This window comes from Dromaius novaehollandiae, chromosome 17 (assembly GCF_036370855.1).
Source record: "Dromaius novaehollandiae isolate bDroNov1 chromosome 17, bDroNov1.hap1, whole genome shotgun sequence".
Classification (NCBI taxonomy): Eukaryota; Metazoa; Chordata; class Aves; order Casuariiformes; family Dromaiidae; genus Dromaius; species Dromaius novaehollandiae.
In genome coordinates, this window is record NC_088114.1 from 756,646 (window position 1) to 774,683 (window position 18,038).

At 51.0% G+C, this 18,038-nt stretch overlaps 1 protein-coding gene across 5 annotated transcripts in view; it reads left to right on the top strand.

Annotated features, from left to right (window-relative positions):
- TTC28 (tetratricopeptide repeat domain 28) overlaps positions 1 to 18,038 on the top strand; it is a 218,734-nt gene that overhangs the window by 176,848 nt on the left and 23,848 nt on the right. For all 5 annotated transcript variants that reach the window (XM_064521839.1, XM_064521840.1, XM_064521838.1 and 2 more), the window contains 6 exons: positions 915 to 1,438; positions 3,093 to 3,202; positions 3,675 to 3,804; positions 4,231 to 4,449; positions 6,333 to 6,498; positions 15,412 to 15,552. In XM_064521839.1, coding sequence (XP_064377909.1) covers positions 915 to 1,438; positions 3,093 to 3,202; positions 3,675 to 3,804; positions 4,231 to 4,449; positions 6,333 to 6,498; positions 15,412 to 15,552 — 1,290 coding nt within the window. The remainder of the gene's footprint in view (positions 1 to 914; positions 1,439 to 3,092; positions 3,203 to 3,674; positions 3,805 to 4,230; positions 4,450 to 6,332; positions 6,499 to 15,411; positions 15,553 to 18,038) is intronic.

Here is an 18,038-nt window from a genome sequence, read left to right on the forward strand (position 1 = left end):
CCCTGGTCCGGTGCGTGCCTGCGAGCCCGCCCGGTGTCCAGGCTCCAAACAGCGAGTTGTGCCGGAGTTCGTGAAGGTGCGGGAAGCCAGTGGTTGTTAGGGATGTGCGCGTAGGGGAGAGGCAGTGACGGGATGCACGTGTGTTCATTGGGAGGGACCTGTGGGATGTGTGTGTGTGTGTGTAGAGGGAAAGTAGAGGTGCACTAGAGAAGGAGGTCCATGAGATGCACGTCTCGGACCCTCTGCGCTGTGAGACGGAGGCCTCTGCGTGTGCACCAGCACCGGGCGCTGCTGGTACCAGAGTGGGGCAGGGTACGTGCTAATTGGGGAGCACGTGGAAGTGCGCAGAGGTGGAGAGGGATGGGCTCGAGTGTGAAGGAGTGGGAGATGTGGGTTGTAGGGATGAAGTGTGCGTACAAAAGCGGAACTTGGGCAGCTTGTAGGGGGCTGTGTAGATCTGTGGTAGAGATTGGGCCAGGCAGAGGAGTGCAGACTCCTATGTCATTCATCACCAAAGCGGGGGTGGGACAGGTTGGTGTCCAGTATGAGGACAGATGAATGCACCGTGTTGTTGATGGGAATGTGTTTGTGTGACCATTTGACACGTGCATGGGGATGTGGCATAGGGCTGAATAGCAGAGTCCTCTGGGTGCTGAGGAGAAAGTGATTTAGTCTGTGCTGCTGTCTCATATAATGAAGCTGACATGGTTCTGCCCTTAGAGCAAGGAATTTATAGGGCAGCAAAGGAAGGAGGTAGATTCAAAGGTGCTGGGGATGGCTCCTCAGGGGAACATTTGTCTGTGCCTGAAAGGTTTGAGCTGGCCGTGGAGATGAGGCCTCTGGAAGCAGTGGCAAAACATTTTGTTTCGAGCAAGTATTGATAAAATAAATGTTGCTGCTTTCTTTCCCTGCAGGGCTATGGGGAGTTTGCAGCAGGCTCTGGTGTGCTTTGAGAAGCGGCTCGTCGTGGCACATGAATTGGGGGAGGCATTTAACAAAGCCCAGGCCTACGGGGAGCTGGGGAGCCTGCACAGCCAGCTGGGGAACTACGAGCAAGCCATCTCCTGCCTGGAGCGCCAGCTGAACATTGCTCGAGAGATGAAGGACCGAGCTCTGGAGAGCGATGCTGCCTGCGGCCTCGGTGGAGTCTACCAGCAAATGGGAGAGTACGACACAGCCCTGCAGTATCACCAGCTAGACCTGCAGATTGCGGAAGAGACCAACAACCCCACCTGTCAAGGCCGGGCCTACGGGAACCTGGGCCTGACCTATGAGTCCTTGGGCACGTATGAGAGAGCAGTTGTTTATCAGGAACAACATCTCAGCATTGCAGCACAAATGAACGATCTAGTAGCCAAAACCGTGTCTTACAGCAGTCTGGGAAGGACTCATCATGCCTTGCAGAACTACTCTCAGGCTGTGATGTATCTGCAAGAAGGTAGGAGGCTGAATTACCCAACATTGCATGTAACGATAGGTGCAGGGGAATAAGAGGGAGATCTGAAGAAAAGGAGAGAAATGAAGTGCTGTGAGTGTGGAACTAAAAGGTGTGTTTGAGAGTGGCATTTGATGCAAAAGCTGCTGCAGACATGCATAGCTGCTGTTGAATGTCCACGTGGGCAGCTGCACCACGCAGGTTTTTATGGATGGCACAGCACATCAGTCAGAGCCTTGCTGGTATCCTGAGGATAAAGCACAGCCTGTGCCTTCTGGGGGCTTCTCAGCTAGCTCTGAGCTTGAATTCAGACTGCACCTAGTAGAGCCTCGTTATAAAGCTCAGTTGTGTCTGAGCCTAGAGAGTGTAAATCTCCTCTGTCCATAACACTGCAAACCAGGTGCTGGCTCGAGGATAGCCACATCAGGTTGTGCTGGACACATCTGTTCTTGAGAGTAGTCCCAAAGCGATGTGTGCTGAGCTGTGCTTTGCTGTTAGCCTCCTGTCTTTTCCTTTCAAGCTGAAGTGGGAACGAGACCAGGAAGGTGAGTGTCCTCTAAGCTGTGAATGGTAAGACCTTGTGTTTGGACGGAGAGGTGACGCAGGCACAGTTCTGAGCGTCTGGAAGCCATCTGCCTGCTGCTGAGCGCCTACCAAGGACCAGCCCACAGCCTCTGCTGCAGCTAGAGCCCAGTGTAGAAGCAGCATCTGTTCAAGGTGGTGGCTCTCTGATGGAGATGAGCAGCACGGCTTGAGTGTATGAAGCTGGAAGCTGCAAGATTAATTACATCAGTTAATCAGGATTTCCTGAAACTGACCTTGGCAAGATTCCAGTATGCTAAGGCAGTTCAATTAAATTGGAGGGGGAGAAATTAAATACAGCTCCTTCTGCTGATGTGATGTAAAAATTCCTGAAAGGAGTCTGTAAATGCTAGCTGCTGCTAAGCTTTGCAGTCACGGCCGGGGCCTCTCTTTCCCAGCCCGTATAAAAGCTGCAGCGAACAGGAGGAGAAGTCCACGTTGTCAGCAGGGCCCATAGAGGCGGGAGGTTTGAAGCGCGGTGGGATGGAAGACGACACAGAGGAAGCTGTCGGAGGTGAAGTGAGACTCCAGGTAGTTCACGCCAGATATCCAGCCCTCTGCTCTGGCTCAGTAAATAAACCATGCAGGGGCTGCCAGAGGGCTGAAGAGCAGCTAGGGAGGGCTGATGGGAAAGGAGAACAAATCACATGGCGAGAGGTCCCTTCTCTGGCAACTTTTGTAGCTTAGTGTGATTTTGATTGTCTGAAGGGCTTTTAAGGTGTAAAAGCAAAACTTCCTGGCTGGGGCTTACTGTGCGTGTCTCAGGGGACTGCTCCTTAACCTAGCCTGGAGCAGGTCTTGATCCGTGCTCCCCCACTTCCCGGTGCTGTCTTGCTCGGTTAGGCACCTCTGGCGTCGGTGCCGATTTGTGCCTCGGAGCAGCCGCTGCCCCGTCAGTGTCCCAGCGCTCTGCGTCTCGGCGGTTACGGCTGCCTAGGACAAAAGCCCTGGAGGCCCTTGGGGGCTCTTATGTGAGCTGGTAGCCCAGCCAGGCTGAGGCAAAAGAAGTGCTCTCACCCTGGTGCAGGAGCTACAACTCTTCCCTTGTCACTCACTCACTTTGGTTCCTTCTCAGGACTGAGGCTGGCAGAGCAACTGGGTCGCAGAGAAGACGAAGCCAAAATCCGCCATGGCCTGGGCCTCTCCCTCTGGGCGAGTGGGAACCTGGAGGAGTCTCAACACCAGGTACGTTGTGGTCTGCCCCGTGCTTGCTGGCGTGTGTTCTCCAAGGCCTCCGGGTCACCTCTGTCCTCCGAGGGGAAATGTCTGGTGCATCGTGGGGGCCCTGCAGTGCTGTGCAGTTCCAGCGCTCCTCTGTTACGTCCTCCGTGCACGATGCCTCGTGCACAGCGTTGCTCTGGCACTGCGCTGATTTGGTTCTAGCTCCTGAGGAAGCCATGACTTGCCTGTTCTGCATCTGCCCTAAACTGAAGTGTTGGTAGTCGAGTGCTCCTGGCCCCTGCCCGCTCCTGGCTCATGTTTCTACCTGCTCCGAAGTCACCTCCCCTCTGCCCAGGACGCTGCCACCCCGAGTGGGTCTGGGGCAGACCTGCCCTGCCTGGGAGCGTGTTGGCGTCAGACTCTCCTGCTCGCACAGCCAGTGGTGTGTGTGCTGTGTCTGTGAGGCTGAGTCACCATGGCTGTTTTCTCCTGCCAGCTTTACCGGGCCTCGGCGCTGTTTGAAACCATCCGACACGAGGTGCAGCTGAGTACAGATTACAAGCTATCGCTCTTCGACCTGCAGACATCTTCCTATCAGGCCCTGCAGCGAGTGCTTGTCAGCCTTGGTAAGAGATGCCATGGGACGCTAAGACTGAGCTCCAGTCCACACCAGAGGTTGATTGAAGCTCCAGCTCATGATACACCCTTCACTCCCTGCCTGCCCCGGGCAGCATGATACTTGTTTGCCAAGATGGAAATAGGGATCTCCTGCTTTGGGTCGCAGGGACTTGCTTCCTTTTCTGTTCACCTTCCTTTCTGTGACTCATTTTCCCATTCATCATGCGAGTGCTTGCAGCCAAGGTGACCTGTGGGACAGTATTGCAGTGCAGGGACCACTGTTTCCAGACATAAGTAGAGTTACCCTGCTTCCTCAGGCTTTAGTAGGGGTTGGGATAACAGCTGTCCCTGTTTCTCCACAGTGCACTGCAGACCCCATTGGTGCGAGGTCTGAGAGCGAGCCTTGTCTGCTGATGTACAGTTCTTTTTTTCAGGTCACCATGATGAAGCCTTGGCCGTGGCAGAGAGAGGACGAACGAGGGCTTTTGCTGATCTGCTTGTGGAACGCCAGACCGGACAGCAGGACTCTGATCCCTATTCTCCAGTGACCATTGACCAGGTCCTGGAGACAGTGAATGGCCAGAGGGGACTCGTTCTCTACTATTCACTGGCTGCAGGTTATCTCTACAGCTGGCTGCTGGCTCCTGGGGCAGGTAAGGTCCTTTCTAAGGTGAGAGCCTGTGAGCGAGCCTTGCAAAGGGAGAATCCTGCAGCCAGGAATAAATTTGGGAGCAGAACGATTGTGGGAGGGAATCCTTTGGGTTGAATATGTCCAGTACCTTGGAGCTGGAGATTGGCAACTGTGGTATAGCCCTGGCAATATTCAGATAGAAGTGCTCATTCAGGGCTTTGACATTCACCTGGAGATGGAAATGTTTCAGGTGTTTAATATTTCTGTTTTTCAGCCTCCACTCTGCATTTCCCACAGGGCAGTGCAGAGCAGTAATGAGATTCCGAGTATGTTGGCTCTGCAAGAATCTTCTATTCCTAAGAATCCTTACTTTAATTACATTTCTGGGCTTTATACCTCCAAAAGCTTTTGACATTTATTCACTGAAGTGGATTCCAGAGAACAGAAGGGCGTCCCTGCATCCTCGTATGCCATTGAACTGTCTGATCCTCTGAATTCTCCTCATATGAATGTGGAAACACTTATCGCAGAGGAGCAGGGAGGATTAATTTGAAGAGGATTGCTTTTTGCAGGCAGATGTTGTTCATTATCTAATAAAGTGATGACTGTAAAATCTCATGAGTTCTTTCTGGATATAATTTAATAATTGTAACCCTTCACCATGACAAAGCTAAAGAGATAAAAAGCACTAATTTAGATTGCACTGAAAATGCTTTGGGAAAGGAAGCAAGCATTCACAAATGCCTGATTTCAGATGGGATGACAGTCATAGGAAGATGTGTTTTTGGGGATGTTTTCCAACATTGCCTGTATAAGGGTAAGATGGGTCACCCTGCCATGCATCCAGACGCTATTTGGCTCTTTAGTCCTGTAGTTTGCACAGTAAAATGCCAGTAGTTCTATAGTATTGGGATCAAATTGAGTGCACTAAAATTATATTGATCAGAAGTACATGGTTTGCCACCAGACTTCATAAAATGTCTCCCTGATTTCTTCTCAGTTCCCTTAATGCAGATGGAGAGAGTAGCTTCAGTGGCAGCCCAGATCTTCCTTACCGCACTGGGACTGTGCCCTCAGAGCCTCTTAGCTGGGTCCTTCACTATATTTGCCAGTCTTGCTGCAGAACGAGTTGCTTTTTTCTTTATTCCACTGCTCTTGTTAACAGGTTTAATAATTTATGTTGTCAATGCAAGCAGGGCATCCAGAGCAGCCTTTTACTGTTGATCACAGGCAGTGGGACTGTAGAATTAATCACATCAGGAAGGATATGCCAGTCTGAGTGGAGGGAGGAAGGTTTTATCTGCAGTAATAGCTGAATTCTTGCCAAAAGAGTGAGTGCCATTTATCTGGTTTGCCTATTGTGAAATGCTAACTTTTAATATTTTAATAGGTATTAATCCACTTTTTTCTTTCTTTGTATATAATGTATTTTCATGCATACGGGTGAAATGAAGTCTTTGTGCGACATGGGGAGGTTCTGCTGTAGTAATAACATTTTTGTTCAACATTTGAGCCTTGTGCAATTTATATGATCAGAGAATATTAATAGATATTTTTCATGTGCAGCTATTGAAATGTGCATTACCATGGTAGATGCTGTAAGAAACATCTGTTTTATAATTTAAATGAGGCTGCTGCAATAGCAAGTGCCTTCTGAGCGTCTCATAAAAGCACTGCCCAGCCTTCATGTCTTTGAGCCATCATCTGCAAAGTACAAAAACAGACTTTAAAAGCAAAGCTGTAATACAGAGTGCTGTAAAAGCCCCGTGGAGACACGGCCCAGACTGCTTTGCCCCAGTTGTATTGGAGATGCCAAACGCTAGGGACTGTACCACTTCCCTGGGCAGTCACCGGCAGTGCTCTCCCTCCCCTGCAGCAGTAACCTCCTGCTTTGGTGCCTTGCAGGAATCCTGAAGTTTCACGAGTATTACCTGGGTGACAGCCTCACAGAGAACGCTGGGGACTTCCCTGAAGCCAACAGCATGGCCCTGCAAACGGTAACGAGCTCGGCGTTGGAACAGCACATCTCCAGCGTGCGAGAGGCCCTGGGTGTGGAATCCTACTATACCCGGTACGTTAGGGGGGTCAGCACCCTGCTTCTGCCCCACACCTGGAAGCAATTTCTTAACAGTCTGGGATGAGCTAATGGCTGAGAAGTCTAAGAACTGTGAGTCAGTGGAGGGTGAATTTTCAATGCATTGACAACAAAATTGCTTTGCTTTTGTATCCATGGCTATTTTTTCTGGCACATGCAAATAAGGTTTGAACCCACAGACTGGGTAATGAACCCCTAGATTGAAAAATGAGGCAGATTTTGTGTCTAGCTGTATATGGGCAGATTCCATTCTACTTACAGATACCAGTCTAATTAATTCCCCTTCAAAGGTTTATTCCTAAGGCATTGCAAATACCATAGGGTTTTCCTCCCCTGCTTTACCCCCTCCAAATATGTTCCCTGGTGGCTAAAGCTGAGTAAACAATTCACGGTGAATTAATCCATCTGGTAAATTTCAGCAATCGGGTAGGAGGTTTACTCCAATTCTTTATTCAGATAGGTCCCACAGTTACCTTTCTTCATTTTTTTTTTATCCTGTGTATTTATCGCGAATAACCAAATTTAGGCTTTGATGCCTAGCTGAGCTCAGGCTTATGATCTCTTGTGGCATTTGTTTTGATTTACTGATTGATCGAGTACTTGCATACTTTCTGTGCTGATGTTTGCGAGTCGTACCTTTTCTCTAAATGCTTCGTTCTGAAAAGTAGAGTCAGACACGTCCCTGTCCTTGTACATTCTTTGTGAATGGCTCGTACAGTGTAAAGGACGTGGTGCAATTTAGCTTGTTAAAATTGCTGCGTAGTCATAAATTGCTATATTTGAGTGGGTTAGTAACACACTGGCAGTCTGCAAGTCTGATTTACTACTGATGTAAAGGAGACTATAGGTATGTATTAGTTGAGTACTTAGCCACCCCCCAGAACTGGTGTGAATGGAGGGACTGACTTTTTTAGGTTATATCATGTTTTAGTCTTTTTGAAGCTGTTTCACATTTGACCCGTTTCCTACAACGCTGAGATTTGTGAGCAGTTTACTCTGGAGTCCCTGAGGCTGTGGACAAATGTCCTCTTCCTCATCTGGCTGTGATGGCAGGAGCACCAAGGGTGCCACCCCAGCACCGCTCATCGTTAACACCCTGTTAGAGGTGTTACCACTGCTGCGATCTGTCCTCTCTGAGCTACCTGCAGACTCCTGGGGGGCCGTGGTAGCTGCACACAAGCGACTGGTCTCCATGTAACGATTTTGGCCAAGAAAGAGGAAATGATGGCATTGATCCCAGAATTGATTTGTGCTCAGGATTCTGTGGGCAATAGTGGAACTGTTGCAGCTCTTCTAATAAATCATCGTTTATCTTTTGTGATAGCTACTGTAAGCAGTAGGTACAGTCACATACCTGACACTGCAGTGGTTTGAGTTAGACCACTGCTGTGCAGAAGGCAGCAATAAAATCAAGATGTGCTTTGTAGTCTGCTCACTGGCAATGTCCTTGGCTTCCTGCCCCTAACGTTCACACTTCAGTCTGACAGGATTAGAATTTTCCATTGGATTGAAATAAGAACATAAGCCTAGTCCTGCCGTTTCCCATAAGGTGTTTCAACTACGCAGAATGTTATCAAATTTCCCAGTTGCTTTCCCCAGGACTTGCTCCAATTTCTTAAAGACAAATTAATTCTCTCCTGGGGATCGGAGAAACATGACACTTGGCTATATTACGTCCCCAGCACCAGTGAGTAATGAAATTGGTTTCAATCAGCTTGCTGCTGCTGAAGCTCGGAGAAAGCTGTGGACACTTGCACTCAGCCAGGAAGGTGAGCTTTCCCCTGCATGGGAGCCTCAGGCTGCCAGAAGGAAGCTGGAAGCCGTCAGAGATGCTGAGCTTAAGCCTAGGAAATTGCTTTCATCATTTTCACTGATTTCAAAGTGAATTAAAGAATGTCAGTTTGTGATGGGATGCTGAATGTGTCCTGAAGGGTTTGCAAGGCAGAACAGGCTCAGGTTGCAGTGCCACATTCTCCCATCTTTACCCTTCTTTAGGGAATTGAAGAGAAAACTCTGCCTAACACGTATATATTCCGTACCAGAAAAAATGGCTGGGTTTGCGAAGGACTGAGAGGAGACCGCGGGCGCACAGTGCCAGGCACACCTCTGCTTCCCAGGGCTCCAGCATGGCTAGTTGGGCAGGGAGTGCGCAGGGCCCTCATCCTGGCCCCTGCGCTGGGAGCCCGGTCCTGGGCTCAGGCCAGCCGGAGGATTAGTTCAAAGAGCCGGTGCCGAGCGGCTCGGCGCGAGCGCTGGATTACGAGGCAGGAACTGGCACCGCGTGCTAGCGCCTGGCCTCGGAGGCCTCCGTCGCCTCGCTGCTTCCCGGGGGACGACGTCGGCCCTCGTGGGGCCGGGCACCCGCGAGAGCCGCTGCTGGCAGCGCGCCCGGGCGGCGACGGTTGCGGGCCGAGAGGCCGGCTGCTACGAGCACGTCAGCACGTGGTGGAAACCCAACAGCCTCTCTTATGCTAATGAGGATTAATTAATAAGGGTAGGTGAAGAACTGAATGCACCTTGCCTGCCCTTCCTTGGGAAACAGCATCCTCCCCCGTTCTTACGGGCGCAGAGCTGGGAGTTTTTCGGGCTGGAAAGGTGAGCTGTGGCCACTGTAAATATCTAACAGGTTGGCAGCACTAATCCGGGCTGGATTTGCCAAAGTTCAGACCTTGTCTCCTCCTGCTCACCGGTGCCTCAGGCCAGCAGATCTCTGTGCTGGTGCTTGGGGCTCATGGTGCTGGTGGGCACCAGAGGAGGAGGGGGCCCCGTGGGGCGGGCGAGGTGGCCTTCCTCCGTGGGGCGGGCGAGGTGGCTGTCCCCCAAGGTGGCCGTGCCCCGTGGGGTAGATGAGGTGGCTGTGCCCCGTGGAAGGACCAGGGTGACTGTGCTCCGTGGGGTGGGCGAGGTGGCCGTCCTCTGAGGTGGCTGTGCCCCGTGGGATGGGCAAGGTGGCCATCCTCCGAGGTGGCCGTGCCCCGTGGGACGGTTCCGTCAGGTTTTTCCTGGCTCTCCTGCCTTAGGCTGCTGCTGCAGGCATGGCTGGGGCAGCGTGCTCAGGATTGATCTGGAAAAATCACTGTAAAGAGGCAGCTTTGCTGCTCCATTTTAAGCTCCGTCGAGAGGGTAGCGTGCAGCCTGTGGTGGAGCAGCTGAGGGGAAGGTGCTTCGGGGCCATGTCCCTGGAAGGGAGCCGCGTGATGACCCGCCTCCGTGGCAGGGCCGGGCGGCCTTGAGTGTCTCTGGTTTGGACGTTGGGTCGTCACTACCACTGCCAAGACACAGAGCTGCTCTTAAGTCATTAGTCTTTAGGTTTCCATCCCCTGGAGTGCAGGCGGCTCCCTGGCCCAGGAGAGATGGGGTTGGCTTTGTGAGCGAACAGTGTTTGCATTAGCTTCTCGGTGCCTCTCCAGGCTTGTGTTTCGCTGCTGCCTCCATGGAGCCCGGCGATCCCGCGGCGGTGCCCGGCTCCGTGCCGGGGTGAGGAGCAGGTTTCTGAGCCCAGCGACCCCGCGGCGGTGCCCAGCTCTGTGCCGGGGTGAGGAGCAGGTTTCTGAGCCCGGCAATCCCGCGGCGGTGCCCAGCTCTGTGCCGGGGTGAGGAGCAGGTTCTGAGCCCGGCGATCCCGCGGCGGTGCCCGGCTCCGTGCCGGGGTGAGGAGCAGGTTCTGAGCCCGGCGATCCCGCGGCGGTGCCCGGCTCCGTGCCGGGGTGAGGAGCAGGTTTCTGAGCCCGGCGATCCCGCGGCGGTGCCCGGCTCCGTGCCGGGGTGAGGAGCAGGTTTCTGAGCCCGGCGATCCCGCGGCGGTGCCCGGCTCCATGCCGGGGTGAGGAGCAGGTTTCTGCCCGGCTCCGTGGAACATAGCCTTACAGCAGCCGTTTGTTTTACCTTAATGAAGAAGATGGGATCAAAGTGAAAAATTCATATTTCCTAGGCCTGCCAAAGACCGTGAAGACCTGCTTTTAACCCCTGATGAGCTCTCGCTAATGACATCGTGTGTGATTCTTAATAGGCAATGATAGGTGAAATTGGCTCGAAAACGCCAGTCGCTTCCAATCAAACGTGTTGGCTCCACAGAGACATTTTCACGATGGTGTTCTCTAATTGCTTTGTCCTTTGTTCCTCTGCTGTTTTGCCACCCGCACGCTAACCCGAACGGATGAACGCTGGGCAGCCGTGGCTGAACGTGCAGAACGCGTTCAGCGTTTCCTTGCCGGGCTGTGCATGGGGTTAGATAGCAAAAAAAAGAAATAGCAATCACTGAGAGAAAACGCGAGTAGAAATAATGTGTTCCCATTCAAGTGTCCAGACCTGAGAAGCAGCCAATATTCCTGCTTGGCTGGGAATGCCTGAGATAAAAATAATCGTGTCGCTTCTAAAACTGGCAAGAAAAAAATCTATAGAATTACACTAGTTGGGCCTAGAATGATTTCAGCTCACTCTTTAAGAAAGAAAGCTCATTTTAAAAAAGGTTCTGTGTGTCAGTGTGCTGCTTGGAGTATTCTTGGCAGCTGGCTAAAAGTTTATACGTGATTTATGAATGGAATTCATTTCCCAATAATTGTCTATATTTGCATAGTGTCTTCTGGCCTGAGTGCGATTACAGGTGTTTTATCCAACTTCTGTAGGGAAGCTCGTCACCTGCGTTACCAGAAAGGAGCCTGTCCAGGGCAGTGCCAGCACGGGGAATGATTTGGGGCTTCTTTGTTCTTGCTGTTTGTTTTTTGTTCAGTGGGATGCTGCTGTGTCAGCCTCCTAATGAACACAAGGGTTTTTTTCATCCACCTTTTGGTGGAAATCTGCCCCCCAAAAAGCCAAGCTCCTGCTACAGAAATTATTTGTGGGTTTATGGAAACACTAGAGGTATTTTTAGACATCCTTATTATTAACTTAATCCTGTAAGAGCTGGACAAGCAATACAGTCCCAGCATCTTCACGCAGTGACAGGCTGAAGACAGATCAAGGTCTTTGAGACTCTGGTTCAGAGCACTAAAATCCAGCGGTCCGTAACCCATGGCATTTTCTTAAGAGGTGCAGGCAGTAGAATACAAGCAGGTTGGTGGATATACTTGGCTTGGCCAGGTTGCAAAGGAGGAGGAAAGTATACCATGCCTCAAGACAGGAAAACACAAAATAAACCCTGTCCAAGTCTCCTAGACACGAAAGGGAAGTTAACTGATAGGAGAGAGAGGTGAGAGAGAGATCTAGGTTGAGATGGACGGCGTGTATCTAGGAGGAAACTTATTCGAGCCATTTTCTCTGCTTCGCTGCGCTGGTCTCCGAAGGGGGAAGTCATGTCAGAGTGATCTGTGTGGTTTGTGAAGCTTTGCAGCTAGAGAATAGATAAAGACGTGGGGTCTGAGGTTTAATTCCTCTCCTGAGGGTTTTTGCTCCTTTGGGATAGCTGCACAGGGATTTTCTTACCCCTGCTGATTGTTCTGCTGCCATACCTTGACATCGTTGTGACTCTAATACCTGGACATCGTTGTGACTCTAATACCTTGACGTCGTTGTGACTCTAATACCTTGACGTCGTTGTGACTATAACTCTGATTGTCTGTAAGTGATGATACAAGATACAAAACAAGTTGAAAAAATCCACAGTTCTATTCTGAAAAATTATGGTGAACATGGTGCTTGATTCTAGTTAAAGATATTCTCCATTGAGAAATATTTTGTCTGTGCCTGACACTGGAGTCTGGACTGTCCTTTGGAGGGCTGCTGAGCATTCAGTATTGCCACTGCGGGAGGAAAAGCTGTGGCAATCCTGTGAGAGGAGGGATGCAGGGATGCAGGGAGTCTCGCTAATGCAAACCTTGCGTGTGTTACTGAAATACTGGCAGTGTCTGTCACACCGATTTAGAGCATGAACAGTATTTGGTAGCCAGAATAGTGCATCTGGCACAGCAAGCCGAGGGCTACAGTCAGGTTGGACTGGTCTTTCTGCCGTGAACTCGGTCTGGGCTTGTCATCTTGTGACATTACTCACCAGCCTCACACGAGAGGTTTGCTAACCGCAAAAAGCAGTGACAGTCGACTCTTCCCTCTAGCGATTCCCAAATCTGTGTGTATTGGCCTTACAGTTGTGTCTCATTTGGATGCATTTTTTTGTACTTTCTGACAAGCTGCACAGCCTTTCACGATTCTAAAGGTAGCTTTCTCAAGAGAAAGAAATACTTTTACAGCTCTCTGGATTATTATTTCCACTGTGAGCAGTAACAGACTGCACGTTAGTCTAGACTTTTTGTTACGGACTCTGGGAAAGAGCAATGGGACTCTCAGCAAGCTGAGTACTCAAAATTTCAGGGAACAGACACATACGAGGAAATAGCTTCCCTCACACTTGCTTCCGTTAGCCTCAGTTGCACCCTTAGAAACTGCATTTTTCAAGTCTTGTTTGAAATGAAGTTGTATGGCTCCCATTAAAGGGAAAATCAAAAATTAATTCTCCTCACCCGCGATGTTTCCTGGGTTTAGCAGATGAGTTGAAGGCTGTTGGCCTTCATCCCGTTCTGCCGCGTGCATGCGCATGGACCGTGAGCGCTCAGGTCTTTGTGGAACAGTGGAGTTGCCCTCTCCAAGGTGTGAATGCTGACAAGAAGAAGGGGGACAAAAACTACACCGAATTGGTTCCATGTACCCTTTTCTTACAGCAACAGGGTTATATGTTTATATCCTTCTCTAGGTGTTGACGGTTGAGTCTCACCCTCTAGATAGGGATATACGCAACAAATCTGCAGTTAGTTTTTGTGTAGCAGATTTACAGATACTGTTTTCAATTCTGTTCACCATTTGTCATCACAGACTTTCTTCCTGGCAAAGGGAGTCCTTCAAACCTGAAGTACTGGGAGGAGTGTTTCACCTCCTGTGATGTCAGCTCCCTCTTCTCTTTGTGGCAATGGTAGTGGTACGTTCTTGGTTAAAGATTCAGGGTTTAATGCTCGTCTCTGAGACTGCTGGGCTGGCCTGGCGTGATCACAGGCAAAAGCTCCTTCCCACTTCAAAACTGTGTGCAGGGAATTAAAAAAAATCTTGTTTGCACCGTGCGGGTGAACATCCCGTTGTGTTTTGAAGCTCTTGCCCTGCGCCTATCGGGTGCTTCCCCCCAGCGTTGCTAACCTCCGCCGTGCTCTGCTCCCCAGGCCCCAGGAGAAGCTGCGGTCTGCATCCCCGGGAGCCGTCCTCTGCGCACCAGCGAAGAGCACAGGGACTTAAATATGTGTAGCACGAACGTGAAAACTTCTGTTTGACTCTGACTGCACGGTTCAGGGCTTGCTCAAGTGCGCTGTAGTTGTGTGCTGTTGTGCTGGCACTCAGGTGCCCTTCCTTCTGTAATGGTGTGATCACGATCGCAGGTACTGTTGCCCCCTCCAAGGCGGCACATCTTCCCACTCCTTGCTCCTGGGAGGAGGAACACTGCCGTGGCCTGCTTCATCAGGATTTTGCTGTGATGGCATGAAGTTTTACATGGCAGCCTTTGCTTTGTTCTGGAAACAGTTTCTTTCAGCTGCGCTGAGTCTGCAAATGCACATACTTGCCAAAAATAAAGTATGAGGGACTTGAGAATCTGCTTAAACTTGTGCTGAGACAGATTGCTCTCTCCTGGGGGAGGCCATGTGATGTGCGTGCTCTCCCAGATAAATGAACTCAAGATTTTTGCCTCTTCAGGGAGTGCCAGATACACATGGTGAGTGATGAGCAAAACTGTGCCAGGGCTCAGGAGTGAGCATGCTTCTCTGCTGCTGGAACAAAGATGTGCAGGAGGCAACTGCTGACAATCTTTCAACTTTTTTTTCCTCCGCTGTTCAGCTTGCACCGCCCCCCCCCCCCATTCAGTGTTCAAGGAGTGACTGGCTTTTGTCAGGACTTACTCTTTCAGGTAATTAAATTATATTGACCTGGAAGTATGTTTACAAGACATCCTGTGGTCCATACAGCAGTGCAGGGACAGCTGTAGTTGCCTGCACAAGTGCATGTTGTGTATTAATGGGATTCGTGTACGCTTTATTGGAAAACATGCCCTTGAGGAAAGGCCCTTGAGGAGAGTTGTTGGGAACCCAGCAGAATGAAACAAGTGAAATGGGGCAGCTTCAGCAGGCAGCGTAGCAAGTGTATAAATTCCAGGGTTTGTGATGCACCATATGAGATGCAAATTATTTATTAAATTAATGGGAGGGGTTGTTAAAATGCACATACAGTAGTTGTGTTTGCCTTCTCCCTTTAAAAAGAAAAGAAAATACTACTCTGTCAATTTGATAGAAACTCTACACCGAGATGCTAATTTAGATATTAAATTCAGGAGATGGAAAACTTAGAAATTTGGGCTCTGTTTCTTGCTGTGCTGCTGTGTCTTAGTGGCCTTGACACAGTTGTTGTCTTCCCTCCCCCGTGCTGCTTTCCCTGTTTGTATAATTTGTGCTGCAGCACCTCTCCCCTTTGTATGTTGAGCTTTGCTAGTGAAGACAGCATACGGAGTTTGCAGTTGCTACTGTGAAAGTCTGAAAAGGACGCACTAACTGAAGTTGTTAGGCAGCTCGTGGGCTGAGTTGGTGTTTCCCCAAGACTTCAACTCCTCTGGCCTGTGGTAAAGCTTCAGGAATCAGTAACTGTTGCATGGGAATTTGGGTCCTAGATTTCCATCAGTGTGCATCATATTTTAAATCCTTGAAGACTGGATCTGTGAACGCCCATGGCAAGAGGAGGGGACGAGGTTGTTATTCTCTTTAGCCATGCGTGACAGGAGGAGTGATGACATTCAGGGGAGATTCGACCTTAGCGTTTGGTGAGGTTGTGTCTGAAGTCCATCTTCCCTCAGCCTGGCCAAGCATTTGTCACAAAGCTGTTGCTCTGTCATGCGTCAGTGACTGCTCCTCCCTGCCGTTTTCTCTACAGAGCCTGTGCCAGCAGCGAGACTGAGAGTGAGGCCGGGGATATCATGGACCAACAGTTTGAGGAGATGAATAACAAGCTGAACTCAATGACTGATCCAACTGGCTTCCTGAGGATGGTCAGCAGGAACAACCTCTTGAACAGGTGAGAATGCAGCGCTGCACTGTGGGCATCAGCAAGCAGGCAGAGGGACGTCCCTGTGACAGGTTTCTCTTTGCACCGTGAGATATAAAGGGGCCGCAGGTGCAGCTGATGCCCTTGCTGGTGGTCTCCTTATTGCAGCATTACTAGAGGACAGAGCAGCAAAGTGACATTGCCCTTCGTGGTTGCAGAGACTGTGTGTTTCACCCAGGAAATTAGCAGTTTGATCTGGGAGATGTTGGGGTGGCATTTCATTGCATTTCCAGGTAAGACTCAGTAGCCTGAGGCGATAGCCAGCAAGGACTTACCAGCAATTGATAACTGATAACTGCCCCGAGGGGTGGGTGGTTTTGATTTCCTCTTCTCCTGGACAGGAACTATTTTCAACTATCTGAACAATTGCGGAGGAGCTCTGTCCCTGTTGTCTGAGAGGTGTGAAGCTTGAGGCTTCGCACCCGGGACCGGCAGCCAGGGCTGAGCTTCAGCAGAGCTCCTGGGCCCGTGGGCAGAGTGTGGGTGCAGGCCCCGGGTAAGGCTGGTCTGGGCCGTTAGGGCCTGTTAGTGCCCTCGGGTCCGGATAGCTTGCACTGGAGAACCGTGCAGCTGACCCCTCGGGAGCAGAGGGCTCAGAGCAGCGAGGGTGCTGGCTGGCCCAGAATGAAGCGAGGTCTTTGGAAGGCAGATGCAAAAGCAGTGAAGAGCCTTTTATCTGCCTGGTTCTGCACTGTACCGGGTGCAGCGCTGAGGCTCTCCAAGTGCAGACCACAGGCAGAGTGTGCTGGGTGGTCTGTGGGTTTTGTGCAACCAGTGGTGGGTTTTGGAGATAATTATGGATGTTTGAAAGCAGCCACAGGGAACTCATATCTGAATGTTTTCTGGAGCTTCCCGCAGCTCGGTATTATGAATGTGTGAAGGCCCCGAATGTGGAGATGGGGCTGCATCTCTGCGGAAGGTCTCCTGAAGAAGGCCTGGAGAATGACGGGTCTGGTGGGTATCCGTTGCTCTGAGGCTGTCAGATCACTGCAGCAGTAAGTCTGACTCCCAGCCCGCCAGAATGGCTGTGCCTGGCCATGGGTGGTACCTGCTTGTCCAGAGTCCTTTGCCTGGCTGCCAAGGCAAGAGCAGCTCTGCTGACTCCAGTGTGAACCCTTCCCTCCTGCCTGGGCCCGGCCACGTTCATCCTGTGCGAACAAGGCCAGGTCCGGTGAGGCTGGCGGTAGGACGCATCAGTCTGAGCTCAGCGCCTGCATGATAGCTGCTTTGCCACCCTTTCTCTGGGCATGTCGTAGGGTCGTTGGTTTGCTTCTGCATCTTCAAGCCAAAGGGCAGGAGGAGAGTGACGCTGCTTATGTGCAGGCGGTCCCGAGTCCCAGCGTGTGCAGTTTCCGCTGCTTGCTGCAGGGCTGGACTCCCTCGCACAAAGGGTGATAAATAAGCAGCACTGCGGAGTCTGTGCAGAGACTCCAGATGAGAGACGTTATTGTTCCAGAAATCAGGGGAGGGGACACTGCGAGAGAAAGGTGGAAAGCTCAGACTTGCTGCTGTGCAGCACCCCAGAAGCCAGCAGTGGCACTTAGTAGAGGGGGCACTTGGCCAAAAGATTCAGAAGAGCCTCTTGTATTGCAGTCACTTGGACACGGATACATGACAAGCCGCCTGGAGAACAGTTTGCGCTGGTTTGGGAGGAAAGGGAGCACGCTGGCCGGGGTTCCAGGTCTGCTGGGTTTTCTGCAAAAGATCCAGCCTCCCGCTATGGATTTTTGCGCTGTGCACAAACACCCGGGCAAGGGATGTGAAAGATTTATGATACTCCTTTGGTTTTGTTCTAGTAAAAACCAATCTGAGTGGCGAAGGGATAAATCTAGAGCTGCTTGGCTGCAAAACGGAGATGAAGGAGGCTCTGCTGGTTAAAGTACTCCAGCCCCGAAATAAATGAGTCTGCTAAAATCGCTGCAGGAGAGGCCAGCGGCTGTCACGCGGCTGCTTCCTAGGACGGTCGGGGCGGTCGTTCCTGGCGCGGTGCTTGTGTGTGCTCCCGCTTCCGAGGTGGGCAGCAGCTGGATATGCCTGCCCCGCCGGATGGGCATTTCAGACAGGACGGAGTAGAAGGGCTCTGAGCACAGGAGGCTTCGGAGCACAGCACTGTAAGAGCATGAGATTGGGAAAAGCATATTTTTTATTTCCTCATATGATTTTAAAATCTGTGTTACATAAAGTAAGGAAACAGCTGGGCAGTGCACAGTGTGCTTTGCGCAGTCAGCTGCTGCGAGGAAGCTTGGCAAATACTGGGCAGGTCGCCCAGCTCAAGTTTCCAGCAGCAGCAAGCCGCTCCAGCTTACCCTGGCTTTCACCAGAATCCCAGTTCGTACTGGGAGGTGTGGGCAGTTGGGCACCAGGCTTCCATGTGCGCTCCCAAAATGCTCCTGCTGGCCTGTAAGATGTAAAGCTCCACATTAGTGGGAAACATGGTTGGTAGCATCATTTTTCCT